This window comes from Rhinolophus ferrumequinum, chromosome 5 (assembly GCF_004115265.2).
Source record: "Rhinolophus ferrumequinum isolate MPI-CBG mRhiFer1 chromosome 5, mRhiFer1_v1.p, whole genome shotgun sequence".
Taxonomy (NCBI): Eukaryota; Metazoa; Chordata; class Mammalia; order Chiroptera; family Rhinolophidae; genus Rhinolophus; species Rhinolophus ferrumequinum.
The window spans coordinates 84,576,475-84,596,842 of record NC_046288.1 but is presented as its reverse complement, the minus strand read 5'-3'; the positions used below and the strand labels follow the sequence as shown (position 1 = coordinate 84,596,842).

Here is a 20,368-nt window from a genome sequence, read left to right as displayed (position 1 = left end):
AAGGGGACCAGGCTCCACTTACCTGCGCCCACTTCTTGTTTCGGCTCTGCATCTGAATGGCAGCTATGGAAGCAAAACAGTCCTCGGCGGGCAGGTCGTCGGGCAGCCGGGTGAGGAACTGCGCGATGTGGATGAAGTCCATGTTGGACAGGACGCCCTCGAACAGCTTCAGGATGCCCAGCGCCGTGCGGAACAGGAACTCCTCCCCGTCACGACAGAACACGTCCCATATGCGGCAGGCCAGGTCGAGGGGCAATGATTTACTGTACAAGGTGAAGATCCTGGGGGAAGGCGCACTTTTCAGATTTGGGATGCACAAAGACAGAAGTCTGAACTCAGGTGGACCCCATTACAACAGATGCTCCAAGGCCGTCCCCTCATGCCGAGGCACGAACGTGGGGGGCCGGGGGCAGCACCTGGCCTACACTCATTCCGAAGGCCGAGTTTCAAGTTTCATGAAACAGCATCATCAGCTTTCACCCAAGTCAAACACTGTACGATGTCTGAATTCTACAAGCAACAGATAGTCATCAAGCACCTACTACGTGCTGACTCTGCAGTAGGCGCTGGATGTGAGGGTGATAAGGCAGAGATTAGAACCTGGCGGGGGATGAAAACGGGAAACAGAAATGTGCAATTCAGTGCACCCGACTCTGAAGCGCCCTGTCCACTTTTCTCCCAGGAGGCGCAGTACAGAAAGGGGAGTCCCATGAACATGTGTGACACGCAGTGTGGCTCTCTCCTGACCCCCAGGCCCAGCTAGATGTTCCTTCCTGCTGCTTATCAACGTGCTGCCTGTCTTCCCATGGAGACTGCACAAGAGCTGGGACCCTGCCCCGTTCATCCACCTGCAGCACCAAACACCGACACCTGGCAGGTGTTGCAGAGTCAGAGGGCAGACTCCCACTCTGCTTTAGATGGCGGATGGCGGGGGCTCCCACCACCTGTGAGGACTAGTACTCACGAGAAGCAGTCATTCTCCGCTGGTGGGGCACAGTTCCTACACGCCTGGAAAATCACCCTTCCAGATTTCAGGGTTGCCTTAGCAACCGTGCCAGCTCCAGGGGCACACGGGCCCCATGAAGGCACCTGAGCTCAGGTGCTGGGCTGAGACTGCGGGGCGGCCTTGGTCAGGAGGGAATGTCACCAAGCCGTCCACAGCAGGACTCACCTCCCTGTGACAGACCCACCAGGAAAATCACACCACACTGGCCAATCTGCACACAGGCTTCACAGGTGCCACGGGCACAGGCTTTCCGTCTGCAGCAAACCCCAGGATGCAATGCAGTCTGAAAGCTGCCCGGCAGGGCGTTCTGCCCGACAGCAGCCTTTCTTCCAGGGCCCAGAGGAGTCAGGTATTCAACACAGCATGCTATTTAAGACCCACTAAGCTTCAAGGCTGTCCCCTGTCAGTGCTTGAAAACTCTAAGAGATTCAAGGAAGGCATAACGATTCAGGTTTCATTCAACGCAGATGATGGAATATGGAGACAGATGTCAGAAAAACCACCCCAGGTCCTGCCAACAATAATTGGCAGAGCCAGACTTTGAACCCGACCCCCACGCCCACGCCCTGAACGTCCAGGCTGTGCTAAATGTCACCAGGAGACACTGTCGTGGGCATGTAGGACACTTTGTTTTTAAAAGGCACAAGCAGCCCTCAGCCTGAGCTGCTTACTGTCTCTAAAACAGAACATGATCTCATTCCTCAGTCTAGAAAACATGATGAAAGGGAGTCCAGGAGCTCTTCTATTGCTAGTCTCGATCTAGAGAATCTTCTTAATTCCATACAGAAAGCGTGTTCATTTTTAAAATATGAAAAAGAACTGACCTCATCTGCAGTACTACCTCTCACCTGCCAGCTCATTCATCGAAATCAAGCCCTTACATCTTGAAAGCGGAGGCTGAGTTAAAAAAAATGATCAGAAAATGATGTCGCCATAGGCAAAGGAAAGTTAACAAAAGAAATTTCTTCAGCAACATTCTTGAGTTCAGACTTGGTGTGTGGGTCTCCATCAACTACGTTGGATCCTTTGAACTTGATAACGAAGCCACCGTCTGAAGGACCAAGAACGCCCTTGCCAGAACCCGGAGGCCCAACTGCCCATCCTTACGCCGCCGCAGGCGTTGCCGCTCTGCAGGAGCTCACGCCTGACATCTCAGCCCTCCTGAGTCCGAGACCGTCAGCCCAGGTGGCTTCAGTGCTTTTTAAATCCTGCTATGTGCTAGTCACTGTTTTTCGGCACTGAGGATACACAGCATCGGACAAAACAGACAGCACGTCCTGCCCTGGGGGTGGAGGGTATAACTACAAAACACAGTTTGTCAGATCGCGATTTCACTGCAAGCAGGGTAGGTGACAGGCTGCCAGTCAGGGTGTGCACGTGTATGAGAATGCGTGCGCGCACGCACACACACACACACACGTCAACAGGGTGGTTAGAGAAGAACACATCACTGCACAGTGACGTCCGGAAAGCCCGGAAGAGGAAGCCCCAAGCCAGGAGAAGGGTCTGGAAAGCATCCAGAGGGAGCAGTGCATTCACAAGCTCCGAGGCAGGAGGTGACCCGGCACATCCAAGGGTTGAAGCCAAAAATAGCCAAGGGGTGGACTCATGGAGACGCCTTGAGACCAGGGGCCCAGCACGAGCAGGACCTGAGCAGGACCTCACCTGCTACTAGGAGACCCTTAGGTCGTATTCTGTGTGAAATGGAAAACTAGTGGAGGGTCTGCTGCTGAGAAGCGCCTGCTGGGGAGGGCAGGCTTCCCTGGGCAGCCACTGAAACAACCGGACAAGGCCAGAAGGGGGGCGGCCAGGAGTACAAAGAATCTGGACAGTGCTGAGAGTGGCTTTACCTCACCGGAAGTGCAATGGGAGTCAAGGACGCTGGGCTCCGGCTGAGCAATTCCAAGGACGGAGCTGTCATTTAAGGCGATGGGGATCTCTGGTTTGGACGCAAAGGCCAAGAGTTGAGTTTTTCGAGTACGACATCCAAGTGGATACACCAAGTCACTTGGAGTTCAGGGCAGGGCTCTGCACGGGGGACCGTCTGTGTACAGATGCCATCAGATAAAGGAAGTAGTCCAAGGTCAGAGCATGAATGTCAGGTACGACTGAAAACTGACCTCCACCACGTACTTCTCGCAGAAAAGTGTAGCCATACTTGGCATCAGTTACTATTTTTCATGTACTGAAATGGAAGTGTTAAGCCTTTAATATTATTCTACTTTAAATAAAATGTGCCTTTTAAAGAAAACACTTTTTACCTTTTCACCTGGCCGATGTCTACTCATCCATGTCTCAGCCTTCATGACCCCCTCTTGGAAGGCCATTCCCAGGCCCTGGGCTAGGCGGGTTTCTACTGCACCTCAGATCCCCGTTTCACGCAGTCATCAGACAGGGCAGACACCCCGGCGACCTTCCCTCCGCCCCCCTCAGCCTCCCCGCTTCTAAGCCTGGCAGAGTCCCACAGGCCTCTCAGTTACCAGCTCCCGAAGAGCCCAGGGTTGCTGGGCTCCGTCTCCTGCTCCAGATGGCCTCTGCCACGGTCCCCTGCACCCCTGCAGTCCTAGAGCAGAGACGGTGTTCTCCCCCTCCCTCCTGCAAGCCCAACTGCTCAGCTGTGCTTCCTGCTCGCTCCCTCCCTCCCTCTCCTCTCCCCTTGCACTTGAAAACCATTCATTATCAGCAGCTTTCAAATGCTGGACTGTATTTTAAACCACATTTAGATTCAAACACTAGCTATGGATAGGACACTGAAACAAGCCTCTCCTGGTTTACACTCATAAAGTGGTTAAGCAGGTGGCGTGCAAGGATCCGAAGCGCCCACTCAGCTCCTGTGGGGCTGTGAGGGGAGCCAGCCTAGCCACGGCCCCGGAAGCTGACACCAGGCCGTCCTGGTTCCTCAGAAGCCCTGCCATGGATCTGGACGGCTCCCATAGGTGCCAGGAACAAAAGCCGCCCTCCTGCCCTCAGGGTCTGAAGCCCTCCAAGCCCACTGCCCTGCCGCAGTGCACTCTGGGCTCCGCCCGGCTCCAGCCAGGACGCGTGGGGGAGAAACAGGGCCGGGCCTTCCCAGGACTGCCGCTGAGCTCTTCCCACGGAAGGAAGAGAGAATTCAAGGAGTTTTCTCCCGCAAGAGATGTTCGTTTTTCTCCCCTGGACCACTGCATATTAATGCACTGTACATCAAAAGTGGTAATTTCAGGTACAAATTCAACTGATGCAAAATGCTGCATGCGTATTTCTGTGCTGCTAAATTAATGAGGTGGCTATAGGTTTATAAAGGACACCAGCTGTGTGCATCTGTCTGCCCCATAATGTGTGTGAGGAACCAGAGAGCTGTTTTCCTGTCAAGCCTTCACAATTCCCACAAAACATTTGTACCTGGCCATGTCTATCTAACTGCGTGCCTGAGCGTGGTGAGGGAGGAGAAGCCAGCTCTGGAGGCAAGGCTCGGGCTCAGACACCAGAGGGGAGGGACTGACCGCTCCCCAGGCCCACTCTTCAGAGGCCCGAGCTGCCAGGACCCACGGAGCTGACAGACAGCGTGTGCTCCCCCGGGCAGGTGGTGCTTCATGCTGCCACCACACAGAAGGGTCATCTCCATTTTTCAGGTAAGGAAACTGCACAGAAAGGGAGGCTGTGGAAACACAGATTAGGTAAAGGGCAAAGGTCATCTAGCCATCTCTCCCGCTAAGAAGCCATACCAGAGACTCGGACCTCCAAGGCCTGATACCACCACTTTCTAGCTGTGCCCCCATTTTCCCACACTGACTCGTTCCTAAGAATGAGCCTTAGCCCCCAGGGCTGGCTTAGGAAGCGGCCCTGAGCCCCGACCCCACCACTGGCACCTCCGGTGCCCCTAAAACACTCGGACAAACTGTTAGCGCATATGCTTCTAGGTAAGAATAGGCTCACTACTTAGCCTCGTTAGATTGTGAGGATTAAATAGAACATTAAACACCCAACACAGAACTGCTGTCATTAAAAATTGCAAATAGTTATTTAAGACTCGCTTCAAAGTTAGTGAGCAAATCCAACCTCAGCCCGATCCTGGAAACAATTAGATCCACCTCTGTGCCCCCAGAGCACCTTCTAACGTGAGGCCAAAGGGCATCCTCACCTACGTCCCAGCACCTGGTAGGGGCTAGCAGACAGCAGGGAAATGATTGGAACACCTGCATTACAACACAGGCTCCGCCCTCAGCCAGGCCGGGGAGGCTGGTCACACACAGGCTGTGTGGGCCCTTCCTGAGAGCAGGTTTCCTGCCTGCAGGCTCGGAATCCTCCTACACACACCCCTCGTGAAGGCCCCCGTGGATGCCAGACACTATTCTGGGTGCTCAGCAAGACAAGCCCTGCTCCGGAGCAGTTCTTAGGCAGACGCACAGCCTGCAAGTTAAAAGCTAAAAATGAAATGTGTACAAGATGAGATGGAGATGAAAACCTTCCAACAGTAATTTCATGTTGAACCTTCCCCTTTAAGGTAGAGATTCCGTGTAATGACGGGATCTCCGAGTATCACTAAACATTCCTTATAAGAAACATTAATCATCTATGGAATGTACTACTGGATTCTTTTTTAATTCAAGATTATTTATTGCAAAACCCACTGATGCCTCTAAATAATTCTGCCATTTGAGAGCAATGGGAAGTATTTTGGTAAGTTAAGTGACCACGTCCGCTCTCCCACAAAACGTGGATACCTGACTGAGCACTCAGAACTGCAGGAGAATGAAGGCAGCGGAACTGGCGAGGCCCTGTGCTGACCCTCCCTGTGAACAGAAAGAGTGACAGCCACACTAAGTAAGACGCCGTGCCAGGAAGGGAGTATCGGCAAGAAAACCTCCTTCTCAACTGTGAAATCCTTGTAAGCCACGGGGCAGAGCAGTCACAAGCCCACGTGGACGAGTGGCTAGCACCCGAGTGGGCCTCGGGCTGGAATTCTACGCATGTAAACCCAGGAAAGGGGGTGGGGGGGCAGGCACGAGGGACACAGAGGTGAGCGACAGAGCTCGGGGTATTACAGGAGCAGCTGTGGGTGGGGGGAGCATAAACTGGGGGAGTGGACGGGAGGGAAAAGAGCCTGCTGAAAGCATAATTCACACTGTGCTAGGTAGTGTCCTACAAAACTACACTGTAGCAATCCACAGGGCAGAGAAACGGTCCTAGGAATAAAGAAGGAACAATGCCTAGCTGGCCTCCTGTGGGCAGACTGCGTGGCAGGCAAAAGTTTGTCATGTTATTTGAGCACCTGCGCAGCTCACCCAGAACATTCGGCTGGCTAACTCTCTGACATGGCGTAGGACCAGAACGCCTCACTGCTCAAGCAGCGTTACCGGAATCCTAGCACATTCATCATGTGACACAGACCACATGCTCGGTGCAGACCCACCAGGCGTATGCGATTCGGAGGCAGGGCCGGCTGTCACAGGGACAGATGTGGCTTTGGGGGAGGTGCTGTGACGTAGCAGAAAAAGTACGCCAACCTGGACCGCTCACTACAGGTGTGCTATTAGGTAAGGGGCCTTGGGGACTTCCTTTGTGCTAAGACATAAACCTGCTCTGGACACTGCAAAGGTGAAACAAAGCAATGAATGTCTCTGGAACGTCAGCTTCTCAGGCAGGTCCTCAGCAAAACCTGTCCTCCCCCAGGGACCACCCCGTTTCTGAGCTGAGCTTTATCTTCCGGTCAGCACCCGCCAAGAGCCTGGACCACTGCAGACTATTAAATAATGTGACCTGGACTAAATGACGAGTGCAGGGCTTTCTGTGCTTAATTCAACTTAAATACTTACTAAGGACTGACTGTGTGCCTAGCCCTGCGCTGGGTCTGCAGACCTGGATGACACATGTCCTCGTGGTCCTTATTCTAAGCAGTCTGACCCCTGCAGAGACCTCATCGAAGGTCTCAGTTGTGGGACCCCTGGAGCCGCCTTCTCATTTAGACCCCCTGCACTCTGCTGCACTTGCCACTTCGGACAAGAGTGACGCACGCTTTACACTTCTGGGAGCCGCATCAGCGCGCTGATGCTCTTCCTGGAGCCTGAGCGAGGGGACCCGCCTTACGGGTTGTGCAGACAAAATCCCTTAGAAAGGGATCCGTGGGACAGCATGCAGGCTGTGGAACACCAGCTGCCATTCGGCTAGCCATGTGACCTGGGCAAGTCACCCTGCCTCTCTGAGCTTCAATTTTCTCATCTGCAAAACGGTGTTACAATTCACTCCAAGGGGTTGTTGTGAAGGGTACATGAGGTCACGTGTGAAAGCGCTGGCGTCAACAGTAAGGGCACCCTGGGCCTTTGCACCCACTTGGATGACAAGCATCTCCAGCCTAGACCGGGAACAGACAGGCATCCTCCAGGGCAATGCTTGTCACTTGTCACGCTGCCAGTCGTGACCCAGTCAAGCAATCAGAGTGGACTGCCTGTTTTTTGGAATAAATAGAGAACAGAAGAGGACATTTCGGAATGCCTTCCACAGAGTAAAAGCGAGGCGCTGTTCCGTGAAACATGTTTCAGTCCCGTACACCTATTATGTTCCTGCACACACAGCCACATATTCACACCATAAAATTTATTTCCTTTTGCGAGTCAGGTGGAAAAAGTTTGGAAGACACTATTCTAGAACAGTGTTTTCCAAACTTCACTTGTAGCCTGGAATCCTAAGAATCTAACTTGGGGGCATAAAATAGATAAGGACAACATCTGGCCTTCTCCTAACACCCTCCCCCAGTGGTCACATGCTCCAGCCCCCAGAATCTGGAAGGTCAGGGTTCAGTCAAATTAACAATATGGGTGCAGCAGCAATGGGGCGCAGAGTGCATGCAAGCGCTGAGTGTCCACTGTGGAGAAAGCACCATGTTAGGTAATGGGCCCTTTACGGCAGCCGCTTCCACTCCGCACGGTCACACACGCCAGCCCGGCATCCCCACCAGCGGCCACTTCATGGCCTGATGTTGACTGTTCCCCAGTGACACCAGGACTTGTGGCTTCAGCTACAAGCTCCGCCCTCCAAACCCTTGTTCCCCCAAGAATTCAGTGAAGTCACAACAGTTTCAGGGTTTAGGACAAAAGCAATAAATGCCAAGAAACCAGAGGCCCGTTCCCCAGGGTGCAGACGAGTCTGTTTAAGGACTGAGCCTCGTTTCAGGTAACATTCGAATTTTACCTTCTAGCAGTAAGCCTTTGCCTCCTGAAGACGGTGAGCAACCAACAAAAACCAAAGCAGCTCTGTGTTCCCAGCAGTTTAGATTTGCCATGCAAGGGAGTGTTGGAGCCTGAACGGACCTTTTTGGTCAAGTGACACCTCCTTTGCTTCTGCAGAGCTCCATGTGTAAGTCGGGGGGCTGGGGCGATCACCTCACAATGCCCTGCAAGGTTTAGCAGTGAGGTCGACAGAGGAGGCAACAGGCCCAGGGAGGCTAACGGCCCTCACCAAGGCCACAGGCAAGTAACGAGAGGCCACGGCTTAGGACGGTTCCGGAACCACACCCTTCCCACCAGTTAACAGAGACCCTTCACTTTGTTCCACAAATCTGCCAGCCTTCTCACCTAACCCCCCAAAACCAGTGTTTTCTGGGGTGATATCCCACCCTTTCCTCAGGTGACCACATCTACCTCTGTATGAAGACGTGCCCGGTCTACTGTTCTACCCTAGAACTCTCTGGAAACTCCTATCTGTAGGTCTACCTAAGATGTCCAATAGGCACCTCAAAATCCCCGTGTCCGAAACCAGATCCAATAAGCATTTTGCCAAATCTGGGCCCCCGATCTCAACTGGTGGCACCAGCAACCCCCTCACCAGCTGGACACTCCAGAGCAGATTCTCTGCCTTCGCTTCCACAAAATACTCCTGGGGACCCACAGCTTTCCTCCACCACCCGTCTCTCCACTCCTTACTCTCCACCCACGCCTGCAGCCTCAACTCAAGCCCTCGTCTCTTTTCTTTAATTTGTCTCTGCCTCCAAGCTCCCCTGCCTCCCAGGCAACCTGAAATTCCCCCTTCTGGATACAACCCACCTCCATCCCCTCCCCCAAGCAAAAGCCTTCAGCGTTCCCTGTAGCCCTGTCATCCTGCCCAAGCTCCCCAGCTTGACATCTTTGCCTGCCACCGTCCGACCTTTACTCTCCGACAGAACCAAGCCGATGGCTGGCACCCTGCTAATTCTGCAACAGCCCGCCTCAGGCCTGGGCCCTGGCTCGTATGTCACCTGTGTGCGCCGATCCCTATGCCTGGGCCCAGGGCCTCTGTCCTCTGTCCCATGCTGCAGAGACAGCACATGGCACGAGCTGTGCGGGTGACCATGAACACGTCTCCCTCCACACAGCGGCTCCTACAGGCAAGCGCTGTGTCTGCTCCCCGCCTGTCCCGAGATCCCAGCACCACATCCGGCACACACCTGGTGCTGCCACATCTCATCTAACGGATGGGTAAACGCGCTCTGAAGACAAACAGGTCCAAGACACCATTTCTCCTCAGGACCAGTGAGAGTCATGGACAGTGTCGTGAGGGGTGGCCTGCGGGGTCTCAGCTGCCACTCCCCACATAAGAACACCGGACATGGTGAGGCCAAAAAGGAACACCCATGGAGCCAAAAATAGGGGAGTCATACCACTATAGTCTCGCTGGCGGCTGGGTTGAAGACACAGGAAGCAGGAGCCACACAATTCTCAACCTCACTGCGCCGCTTGCAGGCTCAGCCACCATCTTTTTGCCAGCCCCCATTTGCTGCTAGCATAGCCACGGCAGTTATATTAGTGGCCAATGGCTCACTGGTTACAGCTGACAGCCAACTAGCCACAGCTGATGGCCATCCAATCACAGCTGATGGCCATTTACTACCCGAGTGAGCACCTTTCCACGTGAGGCTGAGAGCCTGGAAACTGCACTCCTGACTCTGTCCCCACAGACAGTAACAAGAAGAGAGCTAACAGTGCCAGCAAATGACTGCAGGGCCAGGCCTCGGAAAGCAGAGGAAGCTCGAAGGCAGGGCAATTGGGGGAGGAGATGGGGGTAGGGGGTCAGCTGGCCGCCAGCACAGTGGAAAACAGGTGGGGAGATGTGAAAACATAAAAACACAGTCTTACCAATCAATTAGGTAGATGTCTGGAGTTAAGTTGTTTTTCTTGAAATGAGCAAATAATTTCGGCAAATTTTCTTCAAAGAATACCTCAAATGCAGCAAAATAGGTCAACATCTGGGGAGGTAATGTGAAACACACGAATAAACTAATTATCACACAAGTTTGCAATCTACAAAACAAATGAATGTACTTACACCCTCAGGATCTAACAGGTTCTCCTGTGCAGTTGCTAACACTCTTTGGTAACTCATCACGAGGCACACAGGCCATTCCTAACACACGTGCACCTCATTTTCCTGCGCCCCCCCCCATCCCACGCTTCGCAGATGTTATTCTTTACAAACTGAAGGTTGTGGCAACCCTGCGTCGAGCAAGTCGATTGGCGCCATTTTTCCGACAGGCACCAGTGATGGTCAGCCTTTTCTAGCAGTAAAGTATTTTTTAATGAAGATATGCATACTGTTTTAGACACCCTGCTACTGCACACGTAACAGACTGCAGTGTAGTATAAACATCACTTCTAGGTGCGCTGGGAAGCCAAAACATTCATGGGACTCACTTTACCGGGATACTCGCTTTACTGTAACCTTCGCTTTATCGTGGAGGTGTGGACCTAAACCCGCAGGCTCTCTGAGGACGCCTGTCCTCTCTAAATGTCACGAGAGCATCACTAGTGACATCTTATTATTTCTTCAATTTATAGGTAAGGAAACTGAAACCCAGAGCGGTTACACAACTTGCCACGTGAAGTCACATCGTTAGTGTGTGGCGGGGACCCGAACCCGTGCCGGGCCCCCTGCAAAGGCCGAGTCCTCACTGGCTCATTATTTTCCGAGAACCGGGAATGAATGAAATGTCTAACGTGCTCTGGAAAAGCATGCACGCTCACACCCAACCCCCTGCATTCCAAGAGGAAACGTAACACCAGTATCTAAGGCACAGGTGGCAACACACAGGGAGGAAACACGAAAGGAAAAGCAGGTAGTCACAGCCCGCCTTTGACCAGCATGTGCTTTTCAACTTCTGACAGGGCAGGCAGGAAACCAAACATACAGAGCAGGGGGTGTGAAACAGACAGAGCAGCTACCGGCTTAGGGGGGAGACACGGTAGAGAGGCCGCCCAGTGCTGTTCCACCATTTGCTCACTGGAGGCCTGTGGGCAGGTGGCAGCTGTCAAGTGTTGCCTGCTCATCTTATGGAAAGTGGTACGTACTTACTACAGGCCAGAGGTTCCCGACGGGAGGACCCACCTCCAGGGGCAAGTGAGGGGCCGCCCAGGGCAACCATAATCATCTTTGTGCCTAAGGCTCGGCACAAAGGTGGAAATGAATAAAAAGAACCCCTCCATTCTTCCACTGCTGCCTTTGTCAAATGAAGGAGCTAGCCTTCACGTCTCCCGTGCCGTGTGGGAGCGTACTGCACGAAGCACGTGACCGTGAGCAGCAACCAGGTTCAATTACACCCTGTTCTATGCGACAGACCCAAATGTGGGGACTGCTCTTGACACAAGTGTGTATGTTTGTGTAGGAGCCACCCCTTCTCCCTGTTTGAAGAATGTATTTTCAGAAACACTTTCTGAAAGAATGTATTCAAAAATTCGTACATATGGCTATTAACTATGTGTTTTTAAAACTCAACACAATGCTCAAATAATACCCCACCTTATACAGTGCGCCTTATTCTGAATTCTGCTTACAAGAGGGACAATGCGTTCTTTTTCCCATGGAAAAGGCAGAGTAACTAGACACAGAGCCGGGGCACACACGCAGGGGATACTCACAAGGCCATGGTCCACACGGAAAAATGCCATCTGACAGGGTTTATTCAGAAGATTAGAAAAAGCAATGAAGGCATCTGCAGTGTCTAAGTTCAAGATCAGCACTGCCGCTATAAAGGACATGCCCTGAACCTAAGGAAGGAGAGATGGGCATTACACTCACAGCAGCCCACATGTCAGGACAGCTCTGTCATTTTATGACAGGAGGAGCCCACATGCCCTCAGGCTAGAAGGGCCGCAGCCCGCCCCCCACCCACCCGCCCACCACCAGCTGAACCGACTGGGTTCTGACCCACTTGCTCTTTCTTGGAACCACTGCTCTGCCACATCGGCTGACTGGTCTGCTCTGCTGCACCCCACGCCCCACGTCCACATGGGAAACCACCAACCAACCCCTCCTTGTGCATTTGCCATTTGAAACACTGCCCTCTCAAATGTCTGGTTTTCTGGTGCCGTTGAGATGCATGTCTAACGGAACGTGTTAAATTTGTTAGCATGCACACACCCATCTGCTAAGCCACAGACACCGGCCACAGTTTCAAATGGTTACTGCTAAAGGCTCTTTGCATTTGATGCTGAGAAAAAATCACATGCAAAAAGCGAAAATCAAATCCAATTAAAGTCTCATGACAGCCACGGAGCAGCCGAGCCAGCTCAGTTTCTTTACAAGGAAACAGGCAACAGGCTTCTCAGATGCCTCAACAAAACAAATGAAGGCATTCAACTTGACAGCTGCAGTTCCGATGTGCTGGGCACTACTCTGACTTTCTTCATAGGTGGTAACATTATAAAATATTGAATAAGTTCACTTACATAGCCCACATCCGGTCGGTAACAAGTATACGCGCCCAAAATACTGTGCAACATGTCATGGTACGGGCCGCCCTGGAAGGACCAACACAGCAAACAACACATGCAGAGGTTGGTTAGTGCTCAGGGGAGACTGCCGCTGCCACCGCCCCTTGCAGTCACACCGCTGTTTACACAGGAGGAAGTGGTTGCCAAGCGCGACACGAGCAGCTCTCCATGTATTACGTAATTAACACATGGGCTACAAATCCAGTTAGCAAGGAGTCTGCGGCTCCTCTCCCAAGCTGCTCTGCGAAAAGTGGTGGGTCAGGTGTGACCGCCTCGCTAGAACACGCCTTTGAATTTGCCTCCTGCTGTGTAATTTTATTCCCCTTCAAAGTCCCACAGGTGACCAGGTACCCGAGGGCTCCACAAAGCAGGTGAGTGCTAACAGTTGTCCTCACTCTGCCTCCCAGCTGGGCCCCTCCTTCTGCGCCTCCCCCCACCACTGTCTTTGTTTCTTCTGTGTTTTTCCCATAGGGCAAGTTTAGGAAATAGTCTCCAAATCTTAAGTTCTAACAGCGTCCATTTTATTCCCAACATTCTCCCAACTCTCCCATCTCTCCAAGATTTCCATTTGCTGCTGTAACTCCTCCTAAAAATGTTAAGTGTTGCAGTTTCGGTGTTCTGATGTCAGCATGTGAGGACTGGCCCGTCCCAATCAGGCACTTACTGTCTGCATCTTCCATGTGGTTACAGGTAACACAGGGAATAAGCAGGGTGCATGGTGTGACCAGGAAGTCACTCCCTGTGTGGCTTTCAGAAGAACACCACGGCCCAAACCATTACATTCTGACATATAAAATGAAGAGACACTTGCAGAACACAGAGGGACAAAAGAAGAAAACACAGCAATGTGAGGGTAAAAAAGAAGGCATACAGGACTAGAGGGAACGAGAAGGGGAGACAGGGAGGGGTCTCGGTGGCAGCACCAAATGTCCAGCTGAGGACTAGTGTCCTCACCAACTGTCACCAAGTTATAGCTGGTCCAAGGCCAAATGAGAATTATAAGAGTGCTATACTGGCCAGCCCAGTGGCGCAGGTGCTTGGAGCGCCGTGCTCCTAACGCTGAGGTCGCCGGTTCAATTCCCACATGGGCCAGTGAGCTGTGCCCTCTACAGCTAAGACTGTGAACAACGGCTCTCCCTGGAGCTGGGCTGCCGTGAGCGGCCGGTGGTCAGCGTGAGTGGCCGGCAGCCGGCGACAGCTGCCGTGAGCTGCTGGGAGCGGCTGACTGACAACTGGGCACCAACTGCCTCAGACAGGGAGAATGCAAGGCTCATAATCCCAGCGTGGGCCAGGGAGCTGCATCCTCCACAACTAGACTGAGAAGCAGAGGCCTGAATGAGGGCCATGGGAAGAGGCAGAAAAAGGCGGGAAAAAAGAGCAACTGTACTGAACTTTTCTAAAGATAAATGTTTTTAACCTTGTGATTATGTCCTTCTCACTGTTGTGCTAAATGTCCTTTCTTTGATGAAAAGATGGTGCTAATACATAACAGTTCCTTATTTCAAATGCCCTTAATTTGTTCTGGACATTTCATTGTTTCCCCATCCCCTCAGCCCACCCTTTGCTTTTTTAATATTGCCCATTTATAAAATCTAGACCTTTGGGAACCACAGATTGAGGGACATACACCCAAAGGAAACCACAGGGAAAGAGAAAAGCCACCTGTCCCTAACCCCACCCAGAAGAGCCCTCTAATGCTCCTCCTCCTCCTCTTTCTGCACCAAGATAAGCACCCAGTGACTCGAAGTCAGTGGAGCTGAGTACCACTGATGCTCCATGGAGAATGTCCAGGTCCTGGGTGTGCGAAAGGCTGGACCTCGGCTCTAGCATGGCGTCAGCACCCTCGGGACTCGGTCCCAGTGCTCTGACCGCCCTCCCCAACCACACTGCAAGTGTGTCTCCACGCTGTGCCCTTCCCCTTCGTCCGGAGCAGGGACTGCCCCGCAGCCGGCTCCTGCTCAGAGCAGCAGCAGTTAGTAAGCAGGGCCCATGGGACTGAACTGCGTCCTCTCGGTTCCTTCCTCCGGCGAGGGTCTCTCTCCCAAAGGAAGGTGGGGATTCCTCGACCCATCAGCTGTCTGATGCTCCCATTCTCTGGAATGTCTTTCCACTCTTGCTCAGGCTATCCTACACCTAGTCCACGTGGAGCCTAAGGGCTGTGTCCCCAGTGACACCACCCCTGGCCCCTCCCCACCGCTGTACTACCTGGAGAGGGAACCGTCATTGTCAGAGTGCCCGGACACACCCACGTTTTAGCAAAGCCCAAGGGCCAAACCTCTGCACCACGGCCACTTACTGACCTGCTCTGATGTACCCCACTATCCTTTCCTGGTTGCCTAGTGTTGCAGCATCTGATGCCAGAAACACGGGCCTGACAGCATCAGCCTGGGGAATCACAGGTCACGGCGAGGGCAGCAGGGCGGCTGGCTGGGGGCAGAGGGCACGGAAGCCAGGAGACGTGTGGGGGCAGGGACGGTGACTCACAAACCATGAGGGTCTGACAAGTACAGGCAGTGAGAACAGAGGAAGGACAGGCTCAGAGATATTTCGGAAGCAGAACTGGCAAAAACCATTAAACACTGGACAAGGGGCCACACAAGACTCCAGGTATGTGTGTGCTGGTTGAAAGAAGAGAAGGTCTTCAGACACCTGTGCTCTCATGACTCCAAACCTGCTGCTGGCAGCCCTGAGCCCTGCCTTCCTGGAATCAAAGGCCCATGGGGATACGCCACGTTTCTCTGTACCGCCGTCCAAAGGAGCAGTCCATCCTGTCTCCCACGGCTGGCTTCAGGGCCCAGCGGTGTCACCATTCTCTGGGCTCCCTGCTCAAAAACCTCCCCTCACTCCGCCCAGACTCCCAAGGCTCTCCCTTTCTGCCCCAGGCTGGATTACACCAAAAGCATGTCCGTGCGTCCTACTGTGTGTAGTCCTGAAAACAGAAGCAGCACCTAGGACGCAAGGACAGATACAGCAGCCCCTGGGGCCTTCTGAACCAGCCCTACATAGGGGCTTCTGATACATACATTTCAAAGGAAGGACAGAACTGTCTTCAAAAGCAGAAATATGGCCACATTAATATGTGTTTGAAAGTATCAGTTACCCTTATTTTTAAAAGTTTAAATGTATTAACATAAGACCCGCCCTCCTCCTGAACCCCCCCAAAAACCCAAGTACTCTTCAAGCTTGATTATAAATATATGCAGTTTGACATCTATGAATTGTAGACAAAACATACTTATAAACAACAAATCACCATAACCTACTTGCTGGAAAATGCAGAGATTAGGAAATGTTCTGGAAATGTCCAGTTTAATAAGCTCCAGACTGGCTTCTCTGTCTGCTGCTGAAAAACTGGCATCTACAAAAAGATCAAGAGCATCATTATGCGTCTCGGAGGGAAGCACATGGCAAATTCCAGGGCTCTGATTTTTATGAGAATGAGACAAGGAAAAGGAGTTCTCTGAAGTGCACAGACCTGATTACAACTGAAAAGTACAGAGTCTGCCTTCAGAGTTTGGAACAGTCTGTGGAATTTCTTACTTCAACAGCAAAAATCTCACAGCACCATCTAAGGTTAGATCATCGTCAGATATGTTCTAGAGTCCACAATACAAACCTCCTTTGGTATTACCTTTCATCAACAAAGCAAGCAATATGGACGGGTAAGGGGATATACAGAGATGAATTCCCAGCACAGAAAACAGCAGAAAATCATTGTTTGATCTCCAGCATCCCTGGGATACACTCAGACTGTGTGGGAGTTGCGGCAGCGTGACACTTGTGTGTACTGTTTCCAACAAATATGTATGAATCACTTTGTTTATATTTTTTTAATTTTAATACCATGCAGATGGTATAAAAAAAGATCAGTGAAACACACACTACTTCACCAGAAGTACCATTCTTGTGTGGAACCTAGCAAACATGCAGCATTCCCGTCTCTTTGGAAGCAGTTCCTTTGCTCCCCTAAGCCAGTGCTCCTAGAACCCTGGCTGCCAGGCAACTGGACACCACGTGCATGTGAATACAGGCAGTGGTAGTGATTGCCATCGGCCCTCCAGCGTGTGTAGGATGCAAACACCTCACAGGACCTGCTATGTTCTCTTTCTTATGGAAGGTTCTTTCTTTAACCGGTCTGCTCTGAAAAATCCCTTTTCCGGGATGTCTCTTGTAGGCATGCACCAAGCACACTGCAGCTAAGTCCCTTTCTTCGTGATGGAACCACGATAGGCCCTGCAGCTTTAGTGTCGGACTTACCTTCACTCTCCACGTCAGAGCCTGCCGTGCTGAAGGACCGCCACCTCTCCTTGGCTCGGGCCAGGCAGATGTCAAAGAGCTCTGGAAGAAGAGCCTCCGGTCAGCCTGACGTGCACGTGAGTATGTCCTCGGAAACGCCAAAGGACACTCTACTGCCGCCTCCTCTGAATATTTAAAGTCCAACTACAGCCCGCACGCTTGCTAAGGCTGAGTCTACAATTCCCCACTTGGCCTGAAGGAACGTCTCATGTCTAAAGATATCACCAGGTACGAAGAAAGGACACACAAAACAGTACCATGCCTGGTATCTACTTCCATTACACAGCCCACCCAGAAAACGGCTGTGTTTTGATTTGTCCGTGAGCCCCTACCAGGCTGTGAGCTCTCTGGTGTAAGCCCGTGAGGGTCCCTCCGTCACATATGCACCCAGAGCAAAGAGCCCTGGGACGGGCAGACCTGCACAAGCGATGAACTGAGTATTGAAGGGTGGGAGGTGTGAGCGGAAAGCCGGCCCGCCTGGTTTCACACACAGACAGGGAGACTGGCCTCCCCCTGGTGGAGCCCTCCCAACCTTGCTGTCTGAAGCAGGCAGGGGTGCAAGCGACAGGCAGAGGTTTCAAAGAAGAAGGGTGGTCGTGGCAGAGAGGGCTCAAGGCAGGTCTCCCACAGACGCCCCCAAACCCCCTCCACACGCTTCCCAGCCCCCCGTGGCCTGGATCACTAACAATTACTTTATCACTTTAGTTTCTCCATCACTACTTTTGGAAAATAGAGCAGAACACATCTGCTTTCCGGGCAGTGCATGTTATTGCATTAAGACAAAACTAAATTCTAATCACATGATTGTGCTCCAACAAGTCAAATACTGATGACTGACCTTTTTCTGGCCTTGTGAAGGACCTGTCTCCCACCTACACTAGTCCACAGGGGCAGACGAGGGTATATTAAGAAACGTCACTTCATATTCCCGTTACCAGAAGGCAGCAAGCATCTTGACTCACATGTTGACGTACACTGAGCTGGAGGCTAGAGGGTCTGGGAAACCTCTGCCCCTGTCTCCTGGAGGCGGGCTCAACTTTGATAATTTTGGGAGGAGATGGGGGAAAACGACCGTGTGTCCCCTGACCACTGGGAACCACTTCCCAAACGAGGAATTTGACAGTGAAAGCACAGATGCTGGCAACCCCAGGGCAATGCTGGCTTTCAGTGTCAGAGTTCTGAAGTATCTCCATGGCTTTACTGGTGTGTGTTTTTGAGGTGGGGTGGGAGGGGGAAAGAGAGGTTAGAACAGCAAATGGACCTTCTTCCCAGACCCAATTTCAAAATACAAGGCTAACTGCCCCAAGAGTGAAATTGTAATAGTACTATTAGGTTGGCTTTCAGTAAGTTTCCAATTGCACGGCCACAAAAATGTGGGGCTTCCCAAATCAGACGACGGGCTTCAGGCAGCCAGGGCTAGCACGAGAAGCCTGGCTCCAGCACACACTAGCCACGAGGCTGGGGCAGTCCCTACCTTCTCTTCAGGACGCTCAACTATCTCAATAGGAAAGTAAGGTCAACAATACCTGCTGTCAACGTCAGATAAGACCTGTAAGGAAGGAACCTAACACAACGCCTGGCCTCGACAGCTGGAGCTCTCGATCATCTATATTCTTAGACTGGCTTCGGTATGCAGTAAAACTGGGATGAAGTAGGACCCAAAAAGGTGGCACTCATTCATTCATTCAACAACTACGTCCTGAGGGCCTGCCACGTGCAGGGAGCTGTACTGGGCCTGGTGACAGAGTGCAGAGCGTGACAGGTGAGGCCTCAGCTTCCTGAGCACCAATTCTAGTGGAGGCCGCTGACATTCGGCAGCGAATCATACAAGAAAGACGCAATTTAAATAAAATGAGCCGATATCAAGATCCAGACAAACTTTCAAGACATGTAATTGATTAATTAGCTGTTTGGTCCAATCTACCACGATATGGTCTGTACAAGATTTTAATTTAAATAAAACCAACCCAGGCATCAGTCAGAAGCAAAAATCACACACACACACACACACACACACACACACACTGCTCTGCGTGACATTCAACTGGCTTAACAGCGTTGACAGTTTAGAAAATTTTCAAGAACAAGGACTGAAATAATTGCTCAGCAATTTATCCACACCTCTACTTCCAGGGATGCTTTTTAAAAACTATGTATTTCTACAGGTCAAATGTTACATCTCTTCTCACATAAAGATGTTCTATTTTTTGCAGGTATGGATTAGCCAAAAATAGAGGTTTGAGGAGGTCACTCTACAGAAACCAGCCGCCACCCACCCAACCAGTTGGCATGACTCCAGACGAAGAACACTGAGTGGCCACGGCTACAATCACGGGACAGATGATAGTCTGACAAGTATAACAGTAACATGAACGCCAGCTACACAGAGAGGATACAAATCAATCCGTTCTCAACTCAAAGGTCTTCTACAGGGTAAAAAATGCCACCATCAACTCCACAAGCATTTAGTGGGTACGAGTAACAAAGAAGATGAGGAAGGAGCTCCTTCCTGCCTCTGCAGCTTAGCCTGCAGACAGAAGACCAAAGGAGACAGTAATGACGACCAGGTATTCAGCACTGGTTCCAAGTCGGGGCGCCTGGCATGGATCCCACCTGGAGCGCAACTGACGGAGGAGATGCACACACAGGCTGAGCCAACGCACACGGCCTTACAGTGAGTACGACCGCCCCTCGCCTGCTAGACTTAGCTACTAGAACCTCAAGTGGCCACTCCAAGTGTCACACCTTGTCCCTCTCAGGTGCTGATACCGTGTTTCCCCGAAAATAAGACCTGGCCAGACCATCAGCTCTAATGTGTCTTTTGGAGCAAAAATTATAGTAAAATAAGACCAGGTCTAATATAACATAACATAATATAATATAATATAATGTAATACAATATAATAAAATATAATATAATACCAGGTCTTGTTTTAATATAATATAATATGATACCGGGTCTTATTTTAATACGATATAATACTGGATCTTATATTAATTTTTGCTCCAAAAGACGCATGAGACCTGATGGTCCGGCTAGGTCTTATTTTCGGGGAAACACGGTCTGTAAGCTACGTGGGAAAACTGCCACATAAAACCAACAGCACCCCCGATACGATATGTACCTCCACAGAAAGAAACCCCACCTCCCTTCCATTTTCCTGTCCTAATCAAGCTTTGCTTTCTACGGGGCTTTGAGAAGAGACCCCATCATGACTCCACCCACTGATGCTGTGGTGATGACGTCACAGCCGTATGTGCTACCACGTCTCTTCAGAGATGACACGTATCAGGAAGAAGGCAGGCGTCGTCTCTGAACTACCAGGTGCTGAAGCACCATGGAGTGAAG

General features: G+C 51.6%; 1 protein-coding gene across 5 annotated transcripts in view; it reads right to left on the bottom strand.

The window, feature by feature from the left end:
- TBC1D14 (TBC1 domain family member 14) overlaps positions 1-20,368 on the bottom strand; it is a 95,478-nt gene that overhangs the window by 4,405 nt on the left and 70,705 nt on the right. For all 5 annotated transcript variants that reach the window (XM_033105590.1, XM_033105592.1, XM_033105591.1 and 2 more), the window contains 6 exons: positions 16,981-17,061; positions 15,987-16,081; positions 12,679-12,750; positions 11,869-11,997; positions 10,093-10,202; positions 23-281 (listed from right to left, as the gene is read on the bottom strand). In XM_033105590.1, coding sequence (XP_032961481.1) covers positions 23-281; positions 10,093-10,202; positions 11,869-11,997; positions 12,679-12,750; positions 15,987-16,081; positions 16,981-17,061 — 746 coding nt within the window. The remainder of the gene's footprint in view (positions 1-22; positions 282-10,092; positions 10,203-11,868; positions 11,998-12,678; positions 12,751-15,986; positions 16,082-16,980; positions 17,062-20,368) is intronic.